The following is a 24,305-nucleotide window of genomic DNA, read 5'->3' on the forward strand; positions in this document are numbered from 1 at the left end:
TTTTTTTTTTTGAGTTGTAGTCTCATTCCGTCGCCCAGGCTGGAGTGGCATGCTCACAGCCGCCCCAGTTTTGACCTGCTGGGCTCAGGCGATCCTTCCGGCTGACCCTTCCAAGTAGCCAGAACTACAGGTGTGTGCTACCACACCCGGCTAATTTTTTGATCTCTTGTAGAGATGAGGTCTTGCCAAATTGCCCAGGCTGTTCTTGAACCCATGGGCTCAGGCAACCCCTTCACCTTGGCCTCCCAAAGTGATGCGATTACAGGCTTGAGCTGTCGCACCTGGCCTATGGTATTTTTAAAGAAAGCACCATGCTGACACTTGTTACTTCCCCCAGGGCACCAATACACTATGTGTAGGTGGGTTGTTTTTTTTCCCATACTAGAGGTGATATTAGTTATTAATGATGGCTTACTGAGGGCTGGACACTAGTGCTTACTGCTTTTCATATATCTGCTCATCTGATTGAACTATCAAAACAGGTACAAGAACAGGTGAGGAACTAGAAACAGGTTATGTCACTTGCCCCAAGCCACACAATCAGTAAGTGACAGAGCTGGGACTAGATCCTGATCTGCCTGACTCCAAAGCCTGTGCTCTTAACCTTTGTGCCCAATGCTTCCCTCTCACGCATGGGCTGAGACACATGTAGCCCGCTGGACTGCCCTGCTTGCTGGAGGTGGGTGGCTCATCATCTTGCATGTATGCCTCACAAGGGCAGAGGTCTGGTCTGGTTTTCTCCACTCTGTCACTGGTATCTAGTAGGAACTAAAGAAAGAGTTGGTGAATGAGTGAAATGAAGCAATTAAGTAAAGGGTTCTGGCACATTTGGGAGGTGGACTACAGCTCGTCTTCCTGAGTGGTTTTCCTGACCCTAGCATTGACACTGAAGACTTTCATTTCTGAACTTGGGAATATTAAAACCATATGAGCACTGGGGCATGGAACATAATTGGGGAATTTTACTTTAACCCAAGTCTGTTAGGAATGGGCTCTGGGTCACAGAGTCACAATCTGGTTGCCTTTAAAATCCGGAGTCACTGAGATCAGGGCACATGGCAGCCAAACTTAGTGCCACCAGTCAGTCTTTGGGGCTGAAGCATTGCAGATATTAGAGCATGCTGAATTTATACTCTCTGATTTACCAGTTAGGGTTTTTATTGTTTTATCGTTTCTCTCTGCAAAATCTGGGTCAACACACTCACCATACATACTAAAAAGAAGAGACTTTGAAAGGTCAAAAAAAATCATATATTTGAATTATGTGGGCACAAGTCACTCCTGTATTTGAACATCTCAGTGAGTGGTTGCTTCTGTCAGACTCCTTTTCTGTGATTTTAATGAATCTCAGCTTCTCATATATTTTGGCTAGGGTATGTGTAGAAGGCCACTGTGTTGTGTCCAAGAAGTGTCTGTTGTGAAATATCTGTGACCTGGTATCATAATAACATAAGAAGATGAAGGACAGAGACAGCAGAGGTGTCAGTCACAGGCTCCAGGTTAATTGGTAAACATAGTGGATTAATAATGATGATGAGAAAAGCCACCATTCACTTAGTGCTTCTTGTGCACTTGGCACTGTGCTGTGGTTTTACATGAATTGATCTCTTATGAATACTTATGAACCAAATGAGATAATTGTCCTTCTCATTTTGGAGCTGAGGAAACAGGTTTGGAGAGGATTGTGACCTGGCCCTGGTTGCCATGGTTATAATTCAGGTTGGCTTTACCATATGTAGGACCTGCACTGTTTTGCTCTGAGCTGACTGCCAGAAGCTTCCAATATCTTTTCTCTTCTGGTTATTGCATTCTCCTCAGCTCTAGTTTTATTACATGGCTGATCATCTGGAGGGACTCCTCCAGACATGGACACATCTCTTTTGAGTCTCTCTTGCCTTGCTTGTATAAGGGGCATATGTGCAGAGAGTCTAATATACAAGTTGTCATTGAAATAATACCTTCTGGTAATATTGATCCCATTGAGCCCTTAATGCTAGGCTAATCTGTGTTCCGGTGGACAGATCTTCAAAATGACAAGCACGGTGCTCAGATGTTGAAATGAGAGGAGTCTTTTCTCTTGGCCTCTCTCTCTCCTTGTTTTCTAGACTCTCACCTTAAGCTCTGTTCTTTTTAAGAACACTCGTTACCTACTGGTTCTTGAGTCCACCTTGAGACTTTATTGGAAAGGGAAAGAAAAGAAACATTAGTTGAGTGCTAGGCATGGTACGTATGTTATTTTAGTTAACGTCCCCAGCTCTGTGAAATGTAGATAGTATCTCTAGGTCCAAGAAAGATAAGTAAGTTGCCCCAGGATTACACAGCTGTCAGAATGGGAATTCATACTTGAGTTTGCCAGATTCCAGGGCCACTTTCTCTTCATTTCACCATTCATACATTTGTGATATATGATTTATCCTGTTGTCAGCTTTTGAAAAGGACTTGAGTCTGCTGGGACTTGGTTAGAGTGGATAAAGTTACCGTTCAAACAGCGATCCCTGCACCTTTAAGAACGAGGCTGAAGCTGTACTGTTTTGGGACATTTACAAAATGGAACTTTTCTGCCTGACCTAATTGCCAGGAGAGCTGACTGAGCCAAGATAGTTGTGTGTTCACCCAGCAACTGTGGGCTCAACCTCAGTTTCAAGAAAACAGTGGTAAAAGAGATAGACGAGGAAAACCGCCAAAGAAATGCTCTTTCTTCCCCAACTGAAAGATCGCTTTGTCTGCTGAGTTGAAAACTGTTAAGTCCTGCCTTCCTCACTTTTCATCGTGTGGTTTCTCTTTTTGAATTCCTTTTTGTTTTCAGTGATCCCACCACCAGATATCCACATTGACAGCTATGGTGAAAATTCTCTAAGCTTTACCCTGACCATGGAGAGTGGTATCAAGGTATGTGGAAATTTCAAACTAGCAACTGGATGAGGCTTTATTTTGTTTGGGAACTGATATGACACAGCACAGTAAGACTGAGAAAAACATATGACTTGACCCAGTGAAGCTAAAATACCAGAACTAGGTTGGTTCCTTCCCCCACAAAGAACAACTTGAGTCTTCGTATGTAATTATTCTGCCTCAGCCTGGTGCCTTTTTTTCTTTAACCATATAATTAAATGGTTCACAGCTACAGCGCAAATAAAGAGTTGGTGTTAACAGAATATGTATGCCCTGTAATTTTCAGCTTTATTGGATTTCCTGGTGCTAAGCGCTAATGCTGAGGTTCCCACAGTGGAAGAACAACCTTCTTGTGAGAGAATCAAATACCTTGGGAACACACCCCCCTTATACCCACCTGAGATCCTCTTCTTCCAGCACCATTGTGCTCTCGGCTTGGCCCATCTGCATGGCCGACTTCACCATAATTATGTGTCCATGTGTCTTCTTAAGTTGAGGTCCACTTTCTGTAATGTACTTCTTGTCTGTTTGTTCCTCCTCACGTCCCTCCTCATCCACGAAACTGTGGTGGGACAAACCACCTTGAGTGTCTTGGTGCCATTTACTTAACTACAATTTCATATCACGTCCTTGGCTTCAGAGTGAGTTGATATAAGAAATGGCCTTATATGGTCCTTGTCTGTAGTCTTTGGTCCTATAAACATTTTTGTTTGTTGTCCCATATTTAAAGGTCTTCCTCTTTCCACCTGTATTAATTTGTTCTTGCCCTTTTATTCTGCATTCACTTTTTTGTTTCATTGAACCTATATATTGTAAATGCTCTTACATTTGTTTTTAAAAGTAGGTGGAGTATAACTAAATGGAACTTAAATGGTAGCATAAATAGAACTTGTGTTAGAATTAAAAGAAACAAGCTGTTCATTGTAAGAAATAAGATACCTAAGGAAATGACACTGTTTTTACTCCTGCCTTTTGGTTTTAGTGTGCCCTATGACTGTGTTAGCTGTTCAACTAATATGTTTCTTGGATCTTGGCAGGTAAATGGCTATGTGGTGAACCTTTTCTGGGCATTTGACTCCCATAAACAAGAGAAGAGAACTTTGAACTTCCGAGGGAATGTGTTGTCACACAAAGGTAATACCTGGAGCTCTGATCAGTGTGTGAGTAGGAAAGGAACAAGATTGGACCGACGCTCTCTGGCAATAGAGCTTGGATGGGGGCACCAGGGAAGGGAGGTTTGTGGACATCTGGAAGCCATTCTTTGTGGACAGGTTTTGTCCATTGAGGATGTTGTAAATGTGCTCCTGACTCTAGGTAGAGAAATTCATTCGGTGGCTCCCCAAGGCCTCTTCTAACCTGATGACCCTTAATGAAAGTTGGATGCCATGAAGGAGGAAAAAAGGGAAAGAGGCAAGATTGACTCTCTGCAGATGATTTTTGATTTCCAAAAGACATTGTTCTTAGATTTAGTGACTTCTCTTTTCTAGTGTGGCTCACTCCTCCATTGCTCATGAGAGGTAGCACAAGACTTGGTGCATAACTGACATTAGTACATATTTATTGATTGAATGAATGGGCATAAAACTAAGGAAGAACGTGTTTTAATCCCTCTTAAATCTGTGCAAATAGCGATTCTCTACTAAAATTCTTATATGTGAAAACGGACTAAAGGACAGAATTTAATTTATTTCTAAGGCAGAATCTTCAATAGCAAAAGTTGCCTTTGAATGTTGGGGATGACAAGGAGCTTCTTCCTTGGTCCCTCTTATAGCCTGTTGGCAAAATACTTTCAATCATGTTTTTTTTTTTATCTTTATTACAGCTTTATGAACTAGAAATGGTGTATTCTATTATTATCTTTTTTTTTTTAACTGAAGGTCTACAGAGTTAAAGTAACTTGTCTAAGGAGGTTGTACAAGAATAAGAATAACACTGAGCGCCTACTGTGTGCAGGCATTTACCCAGGCATTCTGTGTGTGTTCTTTCACCTAACCCTAATAATAATTCTGTGGAGTATGCCCATCTTACAGAGGTGAAACTGGAGTTCAGAGAATAAATAATTCTTTCATCAGGTGGCAGATCCAGGATTAAAACCCACATCTTTCCAATTCCAAAGCCTATGATCTCACGACCTCAATGTCACACCAGCAGAAATCAGAGAGTCAGGAACAGAAGTCTTATTAGCTGCTGCCTGAACTCTATTAGGGCTAGCACAATGCTAGGCATTATGCCAAGCACTTTATAAGCATTTTCTTTTTTAATCCTTGCAACAACCAGCTGCTCTAAGTGCTGTTATTTTTCTCCATCTTACAAACAAGGAAACAGAGAGTTTAAATACTTTACCCAAGGTTATACAACCACAAAGTGTAGAGTCAGACCTTAAATTCTGGTCCTTCTGATTCTAAAGGCTATCTTCCTAGCATATCCTCTTCTTTATTCACTTTTCTTTTAGTTTTAATAGCATTTCCCCTGATTAGAAAGGGGGTATGTGTTTATTTCAGAAAATTTAGGAAGGAAAAAAGTGTAATGAAAATGAAAATTTCCTATAATTTCACTGTAACATTTCAGGTATCTTGTAATATTTTTTTGTACGCACTGATCTCTTTATATCTTTTTTTCTAAAATCAGGATAATGCTATAAATACTTTGTATCCTGCCCTTTTCACTTAACATAAAATTGTGAGACTTTTCCAGTGTCATTAAATATTCTTTGAAACAACTTTTAGTGTCTACATAGTAGTCCGTTGGATACACATTACTTCATTATTGTTCTGTCACCAGACAATCAGATTATATTCAGTTTTTTCCTACTGTAACGGATATCCTTGTCACACATATTTTTGCGTCTCTCTCTGATTTCATGGAATAACTGGATTGAAGGGTAAGATTTTCAAGGCTCTTGTTATACCCAGGAGTGTTGTACCAACTTATATCCCCTACATGGTCCGCTTTATAGATATTATCCAGTGCCCATGCAGGGTGTTATCTGTTGTAGTCATCAGTACATAAACATTGAGTGGATAAATGAGAGTCCTACAATGTGTGGGACTCACTTAAATTGAGAGATTATTTTTTAAAAATTAGGATGTGTGTATCAAGACAAATTCTTGATTAAATCGCTCAACTTCCTCTTGGCATCTCACTGCTCTGTTTTCATAGTTGGCAATCTGACAGCTCATACGTCCTATGAGATTTCTGCCTGGGCCAAGACTGACTTAGGGGATAGTCCTCTGACATTTGAACATGTGATGACCAGAGGGGTTCGCCCACCTGCTCCTAGCCTCAAAGCCAAGGCCATCAATCAGACGGCAGTGGAATGCACCTGGACTGGCCCCCGGAATGTGGTAAGTCGGTCAGTCTGACCATCGTAAAGTGAGTGTGGACTCTCCCCTGATCCTAGGCCACCAGAAAGCCCCGATGCTTTTTTGTTGCTGCGTCTTACTTTCTCACCCCAAGCACAAGCTACCTATCATGTTGGTCAGTTCTGGATCACCTTCCAGAAGCATGTGACATCCCAGTCCAGCATCCCCTTCTGCATCTGCCCTGGCATCTGAGTGATTGTGCCCCCTGATGTCTGTTGTTGTTCACACCTCAGACATGTAGAGGGTGGCATATTCCTGTGCCTGGGAACTTACCTTGGACTCACTGTGGACTTGGTGAGAAGTCAGCAGCAATGACAATGAGCCTTGACCTAAGTCCCTTGCCCCTGGCTCCTCTAGGCCCTTCCCACCTTTTGTGACCCCCCCATTCCTACCAAAGGTTACGTTTTTGGACCAGAGCTCCCAAACGTGTCCCCTGCTGCACTTGTATGACATCTTTCTTTTTCTTTTGTTTTTATATATGCATTGAATTCACTGTGATGAGCTTGGTGCTTCATTTTGAGTCTGGTGTCTGCTTCCCACTCCTCCCGAGTGTGTGCCTTCCTTTGCTGTTGGGTTGGTTTTCCCAAGGCTCTTGGCAGATCCCATCCCCCCTTGCCTCTGAACCTTGCCTTATGTTCTTTCTCCTTTCTAGAGTCCTTCCCTCATTCTGCCATGCAAGCACATCCTTCCTTCTACATGATCCCTTTCTCTATGAGCTCCTAAAATATTTATGGTTGGTGCTATCTATATATGATACGGCTTTTTCCTATTTGTTATTTTCTTTCTGTTCCTCCTATTTCTCTAACTAGTTTGTAAGTTGCTTGAAGGGAAGGATTGTTTTCTGGGTTTTCCAAATGGAGAAGCATATAGAACTATATCTATAGTCAGGACTGAGTAAGTCCTTAGTGATGAGTGGAGGAAGTAGCCCATGTCTTCTGAGGATATGTCCAGTGTGCATTGACACAGGGCTGATTCATGGGGGAAATAAACAAGGTTTGCAACACATTCTCCTACTCAATCCTTTCATTGGTTCTATGGGGTAAATATTCCTGTTTTACCAGTGAGAAAACTAAGGCTCAGTGAAACTAGGTAACTTGCCAGAGTTGAAGCTCCAGTAAGCAGGAGACTGAGTTTGAACTTAGGTCTGGCTAATTTAACAGCTCTTTGGCAAGCCCCAGCACCTGATGCTGAGGCAGGAATGGTGATGAGAAGCCTTGAGTCATCCCCAGGATTCCTGTTTACCTTAAAGTTGGCTGCACTCACAAAGGAACCTTTGTCTCCATTTATATACCCAACTCAGGGCATGGCCACCTAGTCCCACCCAACTGTTTCCCAAGAGTAGGGCATAATGCACAGAACACTGGAATGTGACTCGATTTTAGGGTCTTTAACTTTGGGTGAACTTGGAGTAGCCTTACTGGTGCCTCATCCAAGCTCATGCATAGGTCACATGCTCATCACAGATTTTGGAGATGAGAGGTCAAATGAGATTACCTTCTAGTTCACCAAGGACTCTGGTGGCCCTCTCATGTTTTCCTCTCTATTGTAAGAATCCCATCGTGCTGTCCATGTGGGCAACCTCTCACACCTTGGCTTCTGTGACTCTGTGGACCCATTTCCTGTCTGAGCCACCCCACCCCAGGGCAGTCACAGGCCTTATCCTCGGTGAGATCATCTTGCTTCTGAGCTCTGAGTCCCTACTCTGGGCACACTGTCCCATCTCATGCTTCGTGGCTCCCTTGTTCCCCATGACTTTTCTGTTTGTATTTGCCTTTGGACCCCTTTGAATCCCTCAGCTCGTCTCTTCCTCACCTCCTTCCAGGTGATCACCCTCTTCGGGGCCTCCCTTCGTCTTTCCCTGTCTGTGCTCTCCTCCTCCAGTCTTTTTCCTGGTGCTGGGTAGTGTTAGAGAAAATCACATAGTTGTCCAGGAAGTCCCTTTGCATATTCCTGCCCGGTTCCCTCTTCATTTCTACCTCTCCTCCAGCCTCGCTTAGTTCTCTGTAAGCTCCCATCTTAAACCTGCTCAATCCTCTTGGAAAAAATGCTCTTTGATTCCATCTTATAAAGAATGTTTGCTCAGCTCTTACCCTGTCATTATCATCTCCCTCAGTTTCCACTTCCTGCTGTAAGCTTCATCAGCTTCCCACTTCCCTTGAAACTCTCTCAGTTTCCAATGTGTACAAGTTAGGATGAAGAGAGCCTGCATATAACAGAGGAACTAAAGGGTACAGCGGCTTTAAACAGCGTATTTCTCTTGCAATTAAAAGAAGCTTGGAGTTTAGCAGTGCAGGGCTTCTACCACAGCAGTACAGTTTGATCGGTGACTCAGGCCCTGCCATCACCAACCTGTGGCTTTCATCTTCAAGGTCATCTCATGGTCCAAGACAGCCTCCTGGAGCTGCAGCCATGATCTGAATTCTAAACAGGAAGGGCTTGTCTTTCCCTGGTAATGGGCCCTCCTAGGGTTTCCCATATGACGCTTCTGCGACGTCTCATTGGCTGGAAGTTTGTCACATAGCCTTTCCTAGCTTCCAGGGAAGAGGGAAATGTAGATTTCTTTCCAGGTGGCATTTCTCACTAAGAACCAGAGTTCTACTAAGGAAGGAAACAAGAATAGGTATCTGCTGGGCAGCTAACAGTGTCTGCCCTCCTACCCTCCCTCCACACACTTCCTGAGATTCTCATGATCATTCTCCAAGCACCTATGGCTTCCCACTATGCAGCACACCCACTTGGTGCCCACATACATGCTGCTAGTGATAGAACACCACTTCCTCTTTGGTGGGTACCTCTGTTCTCTGCCTCATCGTGTGGCCTTCTAGTGTAGTATCTAACGCTCTGTTTGAAACTTGTTATTTATAATTATGTCTGTATTATGTCTGTTTGTCTTCTCTGCCTCTGCCCATGTCTTCTCAAGAATGAGCTCTTTGAGGAGAGAGACCACATCATATTTATCTTTGTAGCTGTACATACAGGGCCTGGTCCAAGTGCCTTCTCTGTAAGTGCTGTAAATGTAATAAATGTTGAATGAAGACTTTTCTCTGAACTCTTTTGAAGCAGTTCCAGGGTCTTAAATTGGGGATTTCAAGGAAATGAAGTCATTGGCCCATGAGTTGATGCGCTTTTCCATTCTCTGCTTTTACAGGTTTATGGCATTTTCTACGCTACATCCTTTCTTGACCTCTATCGCAACCCGAAGAGCTTGACTACTTCACTCCACAACAAGACAGTCATTGTCAGTAGGGATGAGCAGTATTTGTTTCTGGTAAGTTTCCTGTGCCAAAGAGTCAAGAAGAGTTTCTATTTTTTAAAGGATTTCTTAAGTCTTGGGCTCCTGAACTCAACCCAGGACCTGGGGAACTGGGACATCTGGATTCCAGGATTGATGTGTGTGTGAGAGACGAAAGTTCCTTTTCTTTATAAGCATCATCAGGTTTTTGCTTGAAATGAAGAATGAAAAGCCACTTAACCAACTGCACTTCCATTATGAAGGATTGATAACTTGGCAAATGGGTCATAGGTCTAGACAAATCAAAAGCTTTTGTACGATTCCACTTCTAGGCATTTAGCCTATGTGCTTTTAGGTGTGTGCTTTTATGTGTGTGCCAGGATATATGGAAAAAGATGTTTGGTACATTATTATTTGAGATAGCAAAGATCTGAAACAACTTAAATGTCTATGAAGAAAGGACTGGTTAAAAATATTATGACCTATCCATACAAATGGAACACAGGGCAGCCATCCAGAAGAAATACGACTCTTCTAAATGGACTGATATGGAAAAATCTCTAAGCTGTATTATTAAGTGAAAGAAGTCAAGAACATAATATGTGTAATGTTTTCTCAGTTGTGTAAAAAATTTAAGAAAAATAGGCTACATATACACACATGTGTACACACACATGCATATATATGTATGCTTTTATACACACACATACATGCCTATGCTTATATATGCATAGGGAATTTCTGGAAGGAAGCATAACAAACCATTGCCAGTGGAATCTCTTGGAAAATGATCTGCGGCAGGTGGGGAATTATTTTATATCTTTTGTATGAATTGAATTTTAATTGTATATCACCATTTTGCATAAGCCCACATGGTAATATTTTCTTTTAATGTGTGTGCTTGAACCCTAGGTCCGGGTGGTGATACCCTACCAAGGGCCATCCTCTGACTACGTTGTTGTGAAGATGATCCCAGACAGCAGGCTTCCACCTCGTCACCTGCACGCAGTTCATATCGGCAAAACCTCAGCTGTCATCAAGTGGGAGTCACCATACGACTCTCCTGACCAGGACTTGGTGAGCAGACTAGGCATCTGGGCCACCTTGTTATACTTAGTATGTTTTGGGTGGGATAGAATGCAAGGGAGTCCTAGGTTGGGGTGAGAATCACAGGCCTAGTGGTTGGTGCTCAGCAGGAGGTCTCTCTGGCTTTCTGTCTGGCCAAAAATGGGGTTCTTAGTTGGTACTTTATTATTCCCAGCCGCCATATTGGTTTATCCCTCTTTCTTCTCTGCTGCTCACATTCCCTTCCCTGACCCTTTGAAACAGGGGGAGCAAACGAAAGCCTGCATGCCAAATCCAGCCCATTTCCTGTTGTTTTTTTAAATAAAGTTTTATTGGAACCAAGCCACAGCCGTTTATTTACATATTATCTATGACTGCTTTCATGCTATGGTCAGCAGAGTTCTGGTGGAAACCATCTGGTCCTCAAAGCCTAAACTATTTACTGTCTGCACCCTTATAAAAATTCATTGACCTCTTCTTTAAAACAAGGGACATTGGTTCTAGAAAAAAACTGCCATTTTTCCTTGCTGTGGGCTGCTTTTACCTCTGTTCCCTCTCCACTCCTCTGCATCCAGGAGTGGTTGGTTTTAAATACTTAACTTTCTGAGGATGGAGTTTCCTGTCCTTATTATGTGTGCTTTTATTTCCCCTTTACCCCCCATATACATAAGAAGCAACCTGGAAGAAAGCAAGTAAAGCTTTTTGTCCTCTAGAGTTAGGATGGAACACCTCTTGTTCGTCCTCTCTCTACTGCTGACATCCATGAACTGTTTCAGTAGTGGAGACATAGAAGTTGAATACTGAATTTGGATGCTCTTGCTTGTTCCAGCCTAGTTGCCGATGCCACAATAAATATGGCCTTCTCTACGGGTTTTTAAGGATCTAATTGATAATTCTGTGTGTAATTTTATGAGTAAATACTTGTTATAAGATTGGACCTGGCCACCCCGAAGGCTTTCCGAGAAACAGAGTCAGACTTTAGGGCTGTTATGGGTCACAACCACTGATATCCTGTATTACATTGTTTACCGTTGAACTAAGAGAAGTAAAAAATGTTGAGTTTCTGATTACCATTCAGGTGTCCTTTTTTTGGTCCTAGCTGTACGCAATTGCAGTTAAAGATCTAATAAGAAAGACCGACAGGAACTACAAAGTCAAATCCCGCAACAGTACTGTGGAATATACTCTCAATAAGTTGGAACCTGGAGGGAAATACCATGTCATTGTCCAATTGGGAAACATGAGCAAAGATTCCAGCCTAAAAATTACCACAGGTAAGCGAGAGAGAGGTTGGAGACCTTTTCACACAGCCAAACACCCACAGCGCTACACTGATAGCCCTCCACACACGGATTTCCTATGAACAGGAAGTATAGACACCACCCTTTATAGCTGTACTAGGGTGGAGTTACACAGGAGTTCTGGTATCTGGGCTGCCATGTGGTGGCCAGGGCATAGATGGTTTGGGAGTTTTTTTGTATTTTCTTAATTTTCCAATTCTTTTTAAACTTTTGATGTTTTACTGGGGAAGAAGAGGAGGAATGCCCAAGAGAGTTGGGCAATAAAACTATTTACCACAGAGATGAAGCAATGTATCTGAGAACCTTGACTGAGGGTTCTCAGTGGTTCATTGTGCAATCTGACATGGTGGAATGGAGAAAGACAGTAGATTAAAGAACAGTCAGGCTCAAGTTTATGAAGCAGGTAATAAGCTCAGTCTGTCAGATAGCAGTGTATGTTTAGGCTGGTAGTGTTTAGGCTGGTAGTGTATGGTGAGTCTGGGCCATGCTCCATGATCAGTCCAGTGTCCTGTCTTGCAGCAGAACTCCTCATCCCATCCCATTTCTTCCATACCACCCAATTGGTTTTGTCCACCCTTGAGTTCAAAGGCTGTTAAATTAGGTACTGTCCGAATTTCTTGGCTAAAGGTGTTATAACAACAACAAAAGAGATGCCAATTAAAGAGAATCTACCATGTGCTAGGCTCTGTACTAAACAGTGTGTTTTTTTTTCTTAACCCAGCCCTCCATGGCTAGCATTATTTAATCTCCCTTTGACAGACAAGAAAACGGAGGTTCAAGTGTGTATCCACTAACTGTGTCCCATCTCCTCTTTAATTTTCAGTTTCATTATCAGCACCTGATGCCTTAAAAATCATAACAGAAAATGACCATGTTCTTCTGTTTTGGAAAAGTCTAGCTTTAAAGGAAAAACATTTTAATGAAAGCAGGGTAAGTTCCTCCCTCATTCTCAATGACTCTGGAAATTTAATTGAAATGCTATTTTAGAGATGGGCTCATTAACAGCATGCTGGCATAGATAGTGCAAAAAAAAAAAAAAAAGAAAGAAAAAGAATAGGGCATGGAAGTGAACTTGAGAATTCAAGGACCATTTTCTGTGGGATTGCTAATTAGTGAAATGTTTATACTGCCCATTGGAGATGAGAATCTCTACACTAAGCACTTTTCAATCTTGAACTTGTCTTCCCTTGAAGAAAGGGAAGTGGGCTGGAGCCTCCTCTATGCCTCCTGCAGCTGGTCTGGGGCTCAGCCCTGCCTTTTCCACACCCTCCAAGGGCTGGGCTGTGGCTTCAGTACTGGGAACTGAGCTGCATTCTTAACCTAGCATCTTTCCAGAGAAGTTAGAGGGAACCAGAAGTACTGGAAGATACTCTGCTTTCTTATGAAGAACACTGTTGTTTTGCATTGCTATTTGCAGGCCATTGCTATATTTACAGGAGAAGATAGGAGGAGACAAGTCTGGGAATAGAGTTGCCACCCAAGGGCAGATAGAGTCTTTTTTTTTTTTTTTTTCCTTTTTGAAAGTAGGATTTATTGAGAGGATAGAAGAGCCCCCAGAGTGGGAGGGGACCCAAGGGGGTTGCCGGGATAGTCTTGAATAGGGCTGGGCTGGTCCCATTGGCAGCAAAGCATTAAATAAACAGGAACACGATGAATCAACTATAGCTACCTGGAGGTACAACATAGGCGAAGAGCCTAAGAGTTCTAAATATTCACAGTGTGATGCCAGAAGCAAAGCAAGATTAAAATTTGTGGGAAGTCTCACCACTCACTCTGTGAGACTTCCCACAATTCTCACAACTATGACATGTAAATGAACAGTATCCTTACATACGAAGAAAACTTACAAATTAATTCAAAACAAATATTCAAATTTTGAAAAGGTACAAGTACAGAGTAAAAAATTCTAGCAGCAGTAAGCAAAAGGAAAAAGGTTCAACCTCACCAGTAATCTACATAGCAAGGCACATTAAATTGGCAAAGTTTTGAGAAAAAGAGTGTGACCAGTATGGGCAATAGTTGGGGAAATAAGGCTCTGGGAATATAAATTGGCCCAACCTTTTGTTAAGGCTCTTGGGTGATATCTATTAAAGTGTTGGGTCATATGTTAGGTCAATTTTTAGATCTTTTAGGAATCATGAGGAAGTCAAAATCATTCTGTTAAAAAGATTCCTGCAAAAAAGATACCTGCACATGCATGTTTATTGCAGCATTATTCTCCGTATCAAAAACATGGAACCAACTGTGCTGCCCATTGAAAATGGACCGGTTGTTTAAAAAAAATGTGGTACATATACACAATGGAATATTATGCAACCATAAAGAAGGACAAAATTATGGATTTCATAGCAACTTGGGGAGATTTCGAGTCTATCATACTCAGTGATCTTCACAGAAATGAAGAACTGAGTACCATGTTCTCACTCATAATCAGACCCTGAACAGTTGTCATAATACTATAAGAAAGGGATTGACAGTAGCCGGAAACTGTCTGGAGTGGGATGGGGGCATAGTGTCAATAAGGGTACCTGATCTCAAACCAGGCAAAGTACGAACGAAAGGACGGCCCAAACTTTACACTGTATGCTGACTTCTCATCTACTTAATCCTGAATTGTACCCCACATCTTTAAAAAAATACAAAAATAAAAATAAAACAAATTTTAAAATGTTATAAATGTTCACACCCTTAGATCCAACAATTATTCTAGGATTTTACTCTAAGGAAGCAATGTGCATAAATAATTTATGTACAGTGTTTTCGACAACAAGAAAGGGGAAGCGCCCTAAATACCCAACAGAAGAGGACTGGAAAAATAAGTTACGGGTGGTCGATGTTTGTGTGATTCAAATTGCCTTCTTTATACCTTTATGTATTTTATGAATAATCTACACCAAATATATATTAGATAGAAAATAATCATTGCTAGTTTATAGAAAAGAATGCAAGGCTGGCATTCCAGGCAGGTATTGGGAAGTCCAGTCTGGCAGCCAGTCACCATTAGAGGACCCTTTTTTAGTGGCAGAAGCCCAGCTTCTAGGGTGGGGTTACAGGTCAGTATTCACTTCCTAGTAGAGGATTCTAACATAGGCATAGCATGTCCTTCCCCTCCCTGACTTGGAGTTCAGGGAATAGTGGAACCCAAGAGAACATGATTATGCGAAGGGTCCCCGTATGTGACTAGAGATAAGGGATGGAGTCTTTTTGCAGAGGTGGCTGGGGATGTTGGTAGCTTTGATACTAGAGTACTTGGGGATCTGCTGAGAAGCTGTCAGCCCTAACCTCCACCAGCATTCTGCATGAGAATTGCTTGACCCAAGGGTGACTTTTCCTAGCATGGAAGTCTGGGACTCTTCCTGAGACAGTCTAAGTAGGAAGATTATTTCACCCTCCCCTCCAGTGAATAGGGGCCTGAACCTCCTGAGGTGATTCTTAGTTCAAGGCCGGGTTGGTGGATGACTGATGTGAGCTCAGGAAGAGCTAGAAAACAGGGAAACAGGAAATGAACCAATAATGGTATTCCAGCATATTATTCTAAGGAGAAATGCCCTGTTTTCTAATTGCAAGTTCCTTCTTGTTACCCCATTGCTGGAGTCCACTGTGGCCGGGTTTTATTACTGGTCAAATCCCATCACAGCACATGATTGCTGCATTGTCCAGATTCTTTGTAGCATTTAATATTGCTTGACCGGAACTCTGAGTGTGTCTTTGTTAAAATGGCTTTCCTTAGGGCCACAGTTTTCATTTCCAGGGTGCAGCTCATAAGGGGACCTGGTAGTTATTTAAGATATTGGGGAAGGGAGAATTTCCATTATCTCAATGGTAATGTAAAGAGAACAGATGATAATGTAAACCCAAAGTGCTTTAGCATCCATGACAGCCTGTAAGAAGGAACTTGCATAAATTAGTAACAGAGGCCGTCACTTTCCTTTTTCAACTTTCTGAACAATCTCTCATGTTTGTTTTCAGGGTTACGAGATACGCATGTTTGATAGTGCCATGAATATCACAGCTTACCTTGGGAATACTACTGACAATTTCTTTAAAATTTCCAACCTGAAGATGGGTCACAATTACACTTTCACTGTCCAAGCAAGATGTCTTTTTGGCAGCCAGATCTGCGGGGAGCCTGCTGTCCTGCTGTATGATGAGCTGGGTTCTGGTAAGTCACTCCTGCTGCCAGTTTCAGCCTTCAGTTCTGGGGAGATAGCAAGAAGGTGGTATGGTTTGATGACCACGTGTCTTTCTAAAACACATTCAAAGTATCCTTTCAACTCAAAGGAAAATTACTTATATATCAGTTTAATCAGGTACCAATTTATTTAACAAATGCTTCCTGAGCCAGGCCTGGTGTGAGGAGCTGGAATTACAAGATGACCTGATTCTGAACCGAAAGTGCACAGAAGGGCAAGGCTTTGTTTAAGAGGAGGATTCCATATGGGAAACACTAGGTTAACAAGAGTTGTGATGTTTGTTTTTGTAGAACTTCTCAGAGCCTCTAACATGCTAATATGCCCTGTGATTCTCTCAAGTCAGCAGATTATCTCCTTGTCACGGAGTAACTGATTTTACAGTCCCCTCCCTTCATCTTAGTTGTCAGCCTCAGATCAGGACCGGAATTTGGCCTGGAGTCTCTGTCTTATGGACACTTAGAGATAGCAGTGATAGAGGAGAGGACCCTTCCGCTTATACTGAAAGTCTGCTTATATTGTAGTAGCTTGGCCAGGATTTCAGTGAATGTTTTACCACTGATTTTTTTTAGTTTCATTTACTCCTGGCCAAGAACTAACCAGTGCTCAAGCCAAAAATCTTCTGTTAGAGTTGTTAAATATTCTGTCACATAATGCTTCCCAGGGTGTGATCTCATGCGGTGCTTATCCTTGGCACCCCCCCCCCGAAAGAGGGAAATATTGACTACCACCTCCCTTTGGAGAACCATAGCATAGCATAGTAGAGGTTCTGAGAAGGTCCTACAAAAAACAGTAAAACTCTTGTTGATCTAGTGTTTCCTAAACAGAGCCCTGTGTTGAGGCAAAACCAATTAGCAATCTGTGAAATATACTTGGGCAACGCTGTTGTTAGCACCGCCTACCAGTCACCTTTATGAAGCCAAGGTCGCCAGGCAGAAGAACTCTCCTGGGCAGAGACTTCTGCGTACATCTTGTCTTTTGATGTTCACATTCCCCTTGTAAGTGGAGGGGGTGGAAGCCCGCTCATTCCTGTCGCCTCCACTGTGCTGGCTTCCTCTTAACGGCTCCAGCCAAGCACGTTCCCTTAATTTACCACTGCACAGTTGGGATAGGTTGGAACACATTAAATGAGATTTTGCTAGAATTTTTTTCTGGCAAGGAAATAAGGAAATTTAAATACAGATATGAATATTGAATCGTTAGATTAGGCTTGCAAGACGTGGCTGCTCCCTGGGATGAATTTCAGGGTAGCCACGGCACTTTCTGCATGAAGCAAAGACTCACACCTCTCCCTACATTGGGGAATAACCCCATACCTGTCAAGGCTTCTCATGGAGACCTAGGCAGAGGAAAGTCCATTCTGCTTCCTTCGCTAAAAACTTGCTCCTAAGTTTCATTTTCAAGTTCAAACTTTCTCCAGGATTTTTAACATGAAGAATCTACTCCTTTTAAGGAGACTGGCCCTTACCCCAGCAGGGCAGGAGGTGAGGAATGGCTTTCTTTACTACCCTAGTGGTACACATTTATTAGCAAATCATCACAAAGCCAACGTTTGTTTAAGACAGTGGGAAGGGGGCATCATTGTGAAGTTACAAACACCTAAATGGCTTTGCAAAGAGCTTTGAAAAATGTGAAATGCATATAGAAAGTTTTTTTTCTCTCTCTCCTTTTTTACTTAAGTAAAAAAACCTCATAAAACTTCATGAGCTGTTAAGTTGGTATTGTAGTAAAGGAATCTCGTTTGTATCACTTAATGGAGCTTCAGGTAATTGCAGTTTAGAGTGACTTTGGTGCCAAGTAGGGGGAAATAATTGCAATCTCGTTAATTAGTGGTCTGATTTCACATCCTCTTATGTGAGGCAAGCAAGTGGTCTTAAGTAATAATGCTAATGAAATCAATGTTGATGCCCCAACAAAGGTCTCCCTTCCAAGAGATTATCTAAATAACCAACAAGGCAGTGATTAGGAGTCTAATGTAATTACCGTATTTGCATGCACAAGGCCCTTGGTCTATCAGCTCATGGCAAGTAGTCGGGAAACAATCAGGCGTCACGCACGTGCGGGAACATGTCACACCAGACAGACGGTTTGGGTAGCTGTTGCAAGCGCCTAGCTTTCTTTGCGGGTGGGGCCTTGAGGAGTTACCTGGTCCATTCTCCTGCCCTCGGGGAGGCTTATTGGTGAGAATCTTGCTTTGGCAGGTGGAGATGTGTCGGCGATTCAGGCTGCCAGATCGACGGATGTTGCCGCCGTGGTGGTGCCCATCTTGTTCCTGATACTGCTGAGCCTGGGGGTCGGGTTTGCCATCCTGTACACAAAGCATCGGAGGCTGCAGAGCAGCTTCACTGCCTTTGCCAATAGTCACTACAACTCCAGGCTGGGGTCAGCAATCTTCTCCTCAGGGGACGACTTGGGTAAGTCGGGCAGGGGAAGTTGGTTCTTTCGCCCAGGCCGACCCCAACAAAGCCAATGACTTGATCGGGAAATACTTACCTTTGGCTCATCTTTTGACACTAGAGGCTTTCATCAACTGGTGATTTCACTGCTTTGGGTTAAACAAATTAGAGCCCTTAGCTTTTTACTTTTAAGTTAAAACTTTTCATTTAAATTTTAAATGAAAAATTTGTATTCTCTTCAGTAGTGTAGTTCTGACCTGAAACAGAAAGAGCAGTTTTGCGGAAGGTTTGAAGGAAGCTTGCTTTGGACAGGAGGGATAGATGGGTCCCCAGGTTTTGGAGACTCCCAGAGTATCAGAAAATTCGGGGAATGCCCAAGCCCTTGCTCATGCTTCACAGACCTAGAGGTCTGACATCTCTGGAGCTCCTAGTCAAGATAAAAAGTAATGCTTTCCCAGTCAGCTTCTATCACAGGAGGGCCTTTCCACCTTGCTGTTTTTCTTTCCAGTTGCTAATGTAACATCACTAGCCATTCTTTTACATATCAATAACACATAGGAAGGGAAAAAGAAGGAAATTTCCCTTTTCGAATGCTTTGTATGCTGGAATTCCTAAACAGAGCTAGTAGACCACGTAATATAATAAAGTGGGTATCTTAAAAGGCTTCCCCAAACTCAGGCTGATGAATGTGAATTTACATTTTTTCCCCTGTAAACCAGTTATAATTAGTATTCTATGTTTATAAAGACATTTATGTATTCCCATTTACTGATCGTGTATTAGCTAGGCTCCCTTTCCTTCTCAGTTTTCTTTCTTGCTTAATGAGCAAGTACATTGCCTGCTTTGCACGAATGGGGTGGCTTCTTTGTCTCTGTTACTGGGGGGCAAGGAGTCAACCCATGATGGTGCCATGTAATAATCACTGAATGTGGTTGCACAAGATTGTACCACAGGTCACAAAGGGATGGCCATTAATCTGGGAAGCTGTTCTCAACATGCTTAAAACCCTGCAAGGTCCTTTTCCTCAGAGCAGTTTGGGTTCAAAAGAGAAAGCAGACCCTGCAGTTCTGTGCTAAGGTACGGTACCAAAAACTCAAACTGGGGAACCCAAACCACCCATTTAGCTACTGGGTAGGTCATAAGAGTCTTCTTCCTAAAAGCTTTGCGTCCCTTATTTGGCTAAGTTCAAACTACCATGTCTGAGCATCCATTGATGGGGAGAAGGTGACCAGGAGTGGCAGAGGGAAGCTGGGCTAGGTTTTAGAACTGATGGTTATACCTGGCTGCCTGTGGTGTTGACCTTCCCAGCTGGAGGATTGTGGTAGGGTTGCGGGGAGGGGGAAGAGTGGTGGGATGTGGGGTCAGGTGAAATGTGTTGAAACTCATCAAGGTCTGACTTTTGTTTTTAGGGGAGGATGATGAAGATGCTCCTATGATAACTGGATTTTCAGACGATGTCCCCATGGTGATAGCCTGAAAGAGCTTTCCTCACTAGAAACCAAATGGTGTAAATATTTTATTTGATAAAGATAGTTGATGGTTTATTTTAAAAGATGCACTTTGAGTTGCAATATGTTATTTTTATATGGGCCAAAAACAAAAACGAAACGAAAAAAAAGGAAAGAAAGGAATGAATAAACTTTGTAGTAATCAACTGTGAACTTCAAACCAGGTTGATTTTAGTAACCAAATTGCTTTGATTTGACATTAATGTAGTCTTACAGGGCTGTGCTTGCTGGGCATGCTTTTAAGTCTGTGAGATAATTTTGGTTCAGTAAATCGGCCATTCTTTTTATTTTTCTAAGACACAGAAATGTATTTAATAAAAACCTCAAGAGAGAGTGATGGATGGAGTCCCTTCTCCTTGAAAATGGGCTCAAATTTTAAGTTTTGTTTTGATTCAGTTTATAGGGAAGTGTTTGGGTGTATTATGGGGGACGGTTCTTTTATGTTATTTTGTTAATTTATTGGGACTCTGTGTAAGGCCAGGCTTTAGTGGTCATCAGGCACTGCATGTGCTATGAGCCTCTCACCCAGAGGGTGGGGGTGGTGAACAGAAGCATTTTTGTTGCCGTCTCGGAAGCAATCCATTTGTATTCACTTGTGTGTCACGTCATGGTCTTTGGCAGGAGAGAGCACTGAGTCACTGCTGGATCTCAGTTACACAGAGCTGCAGCTTGGGAAGCCCTGCAAATCAACAGCTTCCTCTCTTATATCAATTGATGGCGTTTTCCTGTATATGACAAGATGTAGCTTTGAAAGCTGCAAATGATAACTCGGCTTATATTATACACTGGTTTCACTGTCATTGCAAAAAATGACTCTGGTTGTGGGAGAGAGTTGTAGATCTGTGCCATGATAGATACACTGGCCAAGGTAGTATGTAATTTTTCCTTTTTTTGGGTTTTTTGTTTTTGCTTACCACTGAAGAATCTCGAATGTAAAATTTTATATTTGAATTGAGGTGGCCACTTACTATTGTTAAAAGTCCATACTGATATATGCAGTCATTTTGAATTGGGTCAGTGCCTTCTTTCTTTTTTTCTTCCTTTTCTTTCACCTTCTTCACCCATGCCTCCGCGCAATCTAAAGAGAAAGTGCTATACACTCACACGGAGAGAGAGCGGATCTAAACATCTGAGACCACTCAATCCAATTGACAACAGCAGGAGTGCTAGAATTTGTTCCATTTATTCTCTCTAAAAAACACGCTGTGCATTTTTTCCTCTGCCTTTAAAATGCCATCCCCCTATATTCAAATCGTGGCCACTTGATAGTTATGTAGAATCCATTGTGGACTGATATGCCCACACTTTAGACTTAGTGTTGTAGGCACCGATGTCGAGCATTGTTGTGACTTGTACTGTAGGAACCTCACTGCAGAATTCCCTCACAGCTGAGAAGCAGTGAGCTCTGGGAATATTCCAAAGCCAGGCCTCTGAATATGTATCCTTTATATGCAAACTCTGCAAAACCCCATCCCCCTTAGATGCAGCGCGTCACTTTCTCACAGGTGTTTGGTTTCTTTTGACCAAAAGTATCATTCTTGGGTGATCATCTAGTTTCATTCTACCTAGGGGTTGTTTGGAAAACCAAGAAAGAGCCAATTACAGTTTTTTTAGTTTTTAACATTTTTATTTATAAATATATATATTTTCAACTTAGACATTTAGCATGCCACGAGGGTAGGGCTCTACTTCTTTTTAACAAGTGGAGGTAACGATAAGCCTTCTCCCAGCATATTTTCTCTTCTTTCCTATCACTTTCCTTTTTATTTTTTTAAAGACTGGAATTTTTTTGCCTTTGTCTTGTCTTACGTTGGAGTTTCGTGCAAAACTCTACCTACCACCTTCCCTTTAATAAGCTCTTTACGTAGCTGAAAGATTAACAGTCTGGTGGGAGGCAAGTCACTTAATTGAACCACTAGAAAGTGTATTTTCTTCTTTTCTTTTTCTGCCAACTTTTTGGTGGCATTTGTAAAAAGCTGATATAAAAGGCTCTGAGATGTTATTTTCAATTATTCCATAGGCAAGCCTTTTTACGGAGCATATGTCTCCAGTTGGCAGCTTGAGATATTTTCAAGCATCCAGTCTAGTTACCAGTGCCTGCCACTGCTTAGTGCACAGTACTGTACAGACCGGCCATCACCCCTCTCCTTGGAAAATGCCACTGTGCTGTTTGAAAAAAAGCAGCCTTTTAGGGCTAGAGTATTTTATATAAACAGAAGAGCTAAGTTTCTGAAGACTAAGCTAGATAGATGCAGCTATGTGTAAATTGTATATTTTTATGAACTTTTGAAGCACGCACTCCTTTTTCCCTCTGCATAGCTTTGTGGGGATCTGATGTGTATATGCTGCCTGCAAGAGTCCAGAGGTTGGAGTGACAATAGGAAATGGACACAAATCCTGCATGCAGCTTTTGAAGGTGACCAGACGACTCTTCACTGTGACTAGTTGGAGCCCCTGGTTGCTTGTGAAGAAGGGGCTTTTGTACCTTGTTGGAGATGCCACCTCCAAAGTTCACACTGTGCAGGGAAAAGGTTTTATTCTCTCCCAGAGTATGTTTGAATGTCAGATGCCTGCATCCATGTGGACCACAATGGGCCTCTAACATTTGGTCTCGAAACCACCCCCTCAAAACACAGGAGGATTGTGTGTGGGTTTATCTGGAAGCTGACTTTGTTCTTAGATGTAGTGAATGCTCCTTGAGCTTTGAGATACGGGTCCATGTGGACATGTGGATAAAATGTGAGAATGGAGTTCTAGAGAAGATTCCAGGGAGAGGCCATGTCTATGCAGACCTGTTTCTAAACAGGTGAAAAGTTCCAGTAACCACTGGCTGCCCTGGCAAGCTGGATAAATAGTTATGATTCTAGGTAAATGGTTGAAACTTCTGACCTTTGGAAAAGTGGTTTCTGGGATTCCACCCTGGTAGTAATCACAGGGATGTTTCAGTGAGGGACAGATGGGGGGCGCACAGCTGCATTTTCTCTTCTGCCCACCATGTGTGGCCCCCTAGATTAAGCTATACTCAACAATTTATGGAATGTAACCCTTCTCAAAACAGTGGCCATTTTGGGGGGAACTTGGGAGAGCAATGGTGGGGTGAGTCCCTTATAGATAAACACACCTTGGAGAACTCTGCCTTTAGATACCTACTCCGTGGTCACTCCATCTAGTAAGATTACATTTCCAGTACTTTCTTAAGGGCAGGAACTCCATCTTGTCAGATTTGGTTGACCTGTTTCCCACGAAGGGAATGTTGGTGAATTCCCTAGAAGTCTCTTCCTTCATTTGGGAAGGGGGTGCCTAGCAAAGAGATCCAGAGATATAACCAAACTGAACACCATCCCCATATAGATTTTAGGAATTGACTCAAAAACTGTGTAGACTCCTGTGTTGGGGCTGTATCTTGACATTCCTATTATGCTATTTTTCTTAACTGGAGTGTGTGCTGCCTTTCAGGTACAATTTTTGTGTAATAAAAGCCAGTGCATTAAGTTTATATAGACTACTTTCTATGCAAGACTGAGATATGGAATAGACAGCAAGAAATATGTACTGTTGGGTACACAGACAAGAGATACCACCACTGAACGTGGGTTGAGGGAGGATGGGTTGTATATATGTTTCTGCCCGCTAATTTTGAGCAGCCGTATTATGAATTAAGTCATCCGAGCCAAGTAATAACCCAAGAATGGTATGAGTTTCATGCGTAATAGCTCAAATGGAATAAGCATGAATGCTGAAGTGGAACATTATCCTCAGATATTCCATGTCACTTCTCATTTAAAGACTCTTGTTATGAATTATTAGAAATGTTAGGCAAAATCAAAAATATTTGCAGCAAAATAAAGGCCTATTCTGCTCTTATTTAAAGTGAAACACTGTATACTTGTTTCTCTCCAAAGTGAAATTAGGTATTTATAATTTCAATTGCCTCGATAAGTTTCCAAGTCACTGATTTCTGCTGAAGATTTTACTATATTGTTGCACAATTTTAAGATAATTTTTGTCTCAATGTCAACTTTTTTCACTGAATAAAAATTTAACGGGGTCAAGAAAATGCCTGTTTGAAAACCCACTCTCTCTGTGTGTCTTGAGTTGTTCTTTTGAGTGCAATAAAGATAGCTAATGCAGTCTCCAAACACCATTTGATTTGTCTGTTTTAAAAGGATGTTTATTTCATAGATGAGAGAACACTAAGACCTGGAATAATTTTGTTATTAACAAGCTGGTCTCAGATGGTGAATCCTTGAAGAACACGATGTCTTTGTGTTGGCTGAGGAGTCGGGAGATGGGGCGGCTGTTTTGAAGTAAATAGAATTATTCCGTAGGGGCGATGACTAAAGTGGTTGCCTTAAAGCT

The 24,305-nt window shown here is 42.1% G+C and overlaps 1 protein-coding gene across 1 annotated transcript in view; it reads left to right on the forward strand.

The window, feature by feature from the left end:
* Positions 1-24,085, forward strand: part of SORL1 (sortilin related receptor 1) — a 77,791-nt gene extending 53,706 nt beyond the window's left edge. The window contains exons 24-34 of the mRNA XM_021714079.1: positions 2,807-2,889; positions 3,930-4,026; positions 6,052-6,236; positions 9,403-9,522; positions 10,399-10,563; positions 11,651-11,825; positions 12,676-12,782; positions 15,822-16,014; positions 18,244-18,456; positions 19,848-20,279; positions 20,327-24,085. Coding sequence (XP_021569754.1) covers positions 2,807-2,889; positions 3,930-4,026; positions 6,052-6,236; positions 9,403-9,522; positions 10,399-10,563; positions 11,651-11,825; positions 12,676-12,782; positions 15,822-16,014; positions 18,244-18,456; positions 19,848-19,915 — 1,406 coding nt within the window. The 3' untranslated portion in view covers positions 19,916-20,279; positions 20,327-24,085. The remainder of the gene's footprint in view (positions 1-2,806; positions 2,890-3,929; positions 4,027-6,051; positions 6,237-9,402; positions 9,523-10,398; positions 10,564-11,650; positions 11,826-12,675; positions 12,783-15,821; positions 16,015-18,243; positions 18,457-19,847; positions 20,280-20,326) is intronic.
* The last annotated feature ends 220 nt before the right edge of the window (positions 24,086-24,305 follow it).

Source organism: Carlito syrichta, unplaced genomic scaffold, assembly GCF_000164805.1.
Source record: "Carlito syrichta isolate Samal-C Ts95f unplaced genomic scaffold, Tarsius_syrichta-2.0.1 Scaffold305207, whole genome shotgun sequence".
Lineage (NCBI taxonomy): Eukaryota > Metazoa > Chordata > Mammalia > Primates > Tarsiidae > Carlito > Carlito syrichta.